The following is a 3,680-nucleotide window of genomic DNA, read 5'->3' as shown; positions in this document are numbered from 1 at the left end:
AAATGGGGTCGTTGCAAAGGCAGACAAGTCCTGAATCCGATAATGATCCGAGGTACGCGTCGGTGACGGATGAGAGGAAGAGGAAGAGGATGATCTCTAACAGAGAATCAGCTCGCAGATCAAGGATGAGGAAACAGAAGCAGCTTGGTGATCTCATCAACGAAGTCACTGTTTTGAAGAACGACAACGCTAAAATCGCCGAGCAGGTTGACGAAGCTTCTAAGAAGTACGTTGATATGGAGTCTAAGAACAATGTCTTGAGAGCTCAGGCTTTGGAGTTGACGGACAGGTTGAGATCTTTGAACTCTGTCCTTGAGATGGTTGAAGAGATTAGTGGTCAGGCTTTGGATATTCCTGAGATTCCTGAATCTATGACGAACCCTTGGCAGTTGCCTTGTCCTATGCAACCCATCAGGTCTTCTGCTGATATGTTTGATTGATTGCTGAGGATGGAGTCTTTGTTCTTCTTGTTGGTTTTTCTTTTCTTGTGATGATGGTTCGAGTTTTGTAACAATTAGTGTGTGTCATTTGGTGAATGAGTCTTGTGTTGTGGAGATCCCTCAACACAATTAAGTACTTTATGTCTCTTTGTTTCTGCAGTTTCAATTTGTTTGGTTTTTGTAGCCATAGTCCTCTAGTCATGTGTCGTCTTGTCATGTAATTGGTGGCTAATGTGTTTCTTATTGAATTCAAGCTTTACTTATTATTAGTCTCTTCGCATATGAAACACCAAATTACAATCTCGTATTGAGATTTTGTCCTTTGTATTCGTATGTGGAACACCAAATTACAATGTTTTTTAGAGCTAATTGAGTCTCAAAGACAACATTCATATTACATTACATCTGCCAAATTGACAAATTTACAAAGATTTTGTAATAAAAGGAATCCTGAACATGATCTGGATTACCTTCAGGTGTCGTAAGTACGGCACTCATTGGTCTCAGGATTGTCTTTGCAGTATTCCTCCAAAGGGTCTGAACCATCAGCTTTCTTCTTGTCTCTAGCATGGCTAGCTGCAGCGCTAAGCTCTTCAACCTCATCCCACGCAGCTACACACTCTCCGCTCACTGGATCGTCCGCACAAGTCTCCTGGGCATCCTTAATGCTTTTCTCCACTACATCCGATATTCCCTTTTCCGGTGCTGCTTTAACCGGCCTAAATCTCACCATCCGGTTCGTTGTTCTTGACCCAAGATTCCAAGGATAGTTCAAACGGACAGGACCTGCGAGATGAACCGGTCGATTCTCGCTGGTGATGACGGCACGTTGAGTTGCAAGGTTAAGACTAGTAGCTATAGTTGCCATGTTTTGGATGGAGAAGTTACACACAGCCTTTGAATATTTTTCTTTGATATAAGGAAGAGATATTGCAGAAAAATGGGAGGGAACAAGATATATGAAGTGTGCGTGGATTTAATTCTGTGAACACTATTTCTTATCTTTCGTTAACCAACAATAAAGCTCCACGTATTTGAATACCTCTTGTGATATTTATCTTTTCGATCGAACTATGAAATAATCTTTTTATGTAGCAGTACGACGTTGGAAACTTTGCAGCCATCCAAGCCGTTTTCTAAGAACACTGCTCGTTAGATATTTTTATCAGAAAAAGACATTATAAATATATGATCGGATCGATTGACAAATGGAAACGAAAAAGAAACATAGAAGGTGGAAAAATACTCATCATTTAGAGGAAAAGTCAAGAAAAATGTCTGAAGTTTACGTAACCATGTTTCTCTGAAAAACAATATGTTAAGAAATCTCCAATCCGAACAGATTTGTTTATTTCCTTAAAGCAACCATATTCTCAGGTCACTCACCTGAGATATATCAAGTGAAACCATAAAAAAAAACAACAGAAAAATCGAGCCAACAACAATTTAAGATTGAGAGCGAGATAGAGGAAGTCCCATTCACTCTTCAGCGGCGACAACACTGATCTCACCTCTCTCAAGCAAATCATAGAAAGATCTGGTTTTCCTCTGCTCATTCCAATGGTGCATCTTCCAGAGACCACCAGCAGCTAAACCAAGTGCCAACCCAATCACTAGTTCCTTGACAACACTCGGGCCTTTCAGTGTGGCATGCGCGACCTTATGTCCTGCCATTTCTTCTCAACCTACCACAAGTTTTATTAAGCATACAGTCAATGTTAACATAATTGACAACTTCACTATGGTAAAAAAATAGAAGTTAAAGCTGGAAACTTTATTGAAGAAACCTAATAAACATCCGTCTAGTGGATCAGTTACATTCTCACACACACACTCTCTCTCTCTCTCTCTCTAATGGATCAGTTACGTTCTCTTAGTGCATTTGTAAGTCTATATATAAACACACAAGTCTAATCTCCTCTCTGACATACTATGCTCGATGGAAGGTATTAAAGGGCACGGATTTATGACCAAAATGTTACAAGAACCCTAATTTACACAATCCAGATACAACCACGAAATGAAATTGGCATATCTATCCAAAGAAATTAATTATATTTTCAAAAAAATCACTATTCTACGAGAATCAAATCCAATCAAATCCAAATTTGCACCATTTAACCGATACTTTTCCGATCCTAATCAGACAGATCCCAACTATAAAGAAGAGACATCGATTCGAATCTGATGAAAAACAAAAATCAATCGTAACTACACAATCCGCCACCTATATCTAAAACAAAAATTAAAACGAAAAAAAAATGATGGCTTCAACATCATTTGGACTTGTGATTGGATGTTTCAGGTTCAAAGTATAGTTGATGATCTTCCTGGTGAGGCTAATTGGTGTCTTCTCTTTTCTTAGTCGAGGTTTTAGAAAAGAGAAGCATAGGTTACTAACTTGATCTCTTTCCCTTTTTTTATTTTCTCTGTTTCTCTGTTTCGCTCATGCCTTTCACAAAAAGGATATCCAGATGGCTATTGACGCTTATACACAAGTATTCAACTCTAATACTTCTTCTAAAAAGTCAAACAAGATTCTTAATTTAGGCCTAGGCAATTGAAACAAGATTTGTTGCATTCTGTTTGAACAGAGGCAATTGATTTTTGACAGACCAAAAGCCTCTGCTGGTCTGGTTGCAGTTAGGACAAGCTGAGCAGGTCTTATCAGATGCTAAAAAGCCTGCAGAGAATTAATAACCCGATTGGCCTAAAGGTAGTTTCAGAGAAGGCGCTGCGATCTGCTTTTGGTACATGTAAATTTCCATTTGTATTTTCACGAAAAAGCTTTGAGCTTTAACCATTTAATTTGTATCTCGACTGAGTTTTCTCATGAATCCCCAACGATTTGAGGAGGCATTTCGATATAAATATATGGTGGGTTTGTCTTTTCCCTCTTTTCTTCTACGGAGAAGCTGTATGTAGATGCTAAATAGATATATATGTAGCATCTGTATGATGTTCTCCCTTTAAGTGTAGTTTGTTGTCACACTTTATGTGATTATTTGATTGTGAGTGAAAAGATCAGGTAGATAAATCATTGGAAAATAGAGAGAAATGTGTTTTTTTTTTGCAGATTAATTGTGTATATGTAAATTGGAAATTAGTAGTATATATCATGCAACATAACACCAAAAAAAAAAAAACACAAGGAAATAGCAAATAATCTAAAAGATTAATAGGAAAAGAGGAAATAGCAAAGAATATGAAAGACTAGCAGTAAATGAAAAAAAAAAAAAA

The 3,680-nt window shown here is 37.7% G+C and overlaps 3 protein-coding genes across 3 annotated transcripts; 1 reads left to right on the top strand and 2 right to left on the bottom strand.

The window, feature by feature from the left end:
- On the top strand, nt 1-703 carry LOC104788562 (bZIP transcription factor 53-like). The gene has a single exon (XM_010514330.2). The coding sequence runs from the start codon at nt 3-5 to the stop codon at nt 438-440; it is 438 nt and encodes a 145-aa protein (XP_010512632.1). The 5' UTR covers nt 1-2; the 3' UTR covers nt 441-703.
- LOC104788561 (calvin cycle protein CP12-2, chloroplastic-like) lies at nt 723-1,385 on the bottom strand. The gene has a single exon (XM_010514329.1). The coding sequence runs from the start codon at nt 1,306-1,308 to the stop codon at nt 913-915; it is 396 nt and encodes a 131-aa protein (XP_010512631.1). The 5' UTR covers nt 1,309-1,385; the 3' UTR covers nt 723-912.
- LOC109133149 (probable cytochrome c oxidase subunit 5C-1) lies at nt 1,793-2,129 on the bottom strand. The gene has a single exon (XM_019246201.1). The coding sequence runs from the start codon at nt 2,112-2,114 to the stop codon at nt 1,920-1,922; it is 195 nt and encodes a 64-aa protein (XP_019101746.1). The 5' UTR covers nt 2,115-2,129; the 3' UTR covers nt 1,793-1,919.

The sequence above is a fragment of the Camelina sativa genome, chromosome 5 (genome assembly GCF_000633955.1).
Source record: "Camelina sativa cultivar DH55 chromosome 5, Cs, whole genome shotgun sequence".
Classification (NCBI taxonomy): Eukaryota; Viridiplantae; Streptophyta; class Magnoliopsida; order Brassicales; family Brassicaceae; genus Camelina; species Camelina sativa.
The sequence above is the reverse complement of the archived record's forward strand: the minus strand, read 5'-3'. Positions and strand labels throughout refer to the sequence as shown.

What these genes read in the sequence shown, in the direction of transcription:
- LOC104788562 (XM_010514330.2), top strand. Translation starts at nt 3, where the DNA reads ATGGGGTCGTTGCAAAGGCAGACAAGTCCTGAATCCGATAATGATCCG.
- LOC104788561 (XM_010514329.1), bottom strand. Translation starts at nt 1,308, where the DNA reads ATGGCAACTATAGCTACTAGTCTTAACCTTGCAACTCAACGTGCCGTC.
- LOC109133149 (XM_019246201.1), bottom strand. Translation starts at nt 2,114, where the DNA reads ATGGCAGGACATAAGGTCGCGCATGCCACACTGAAAGGCCCGAGTGTT.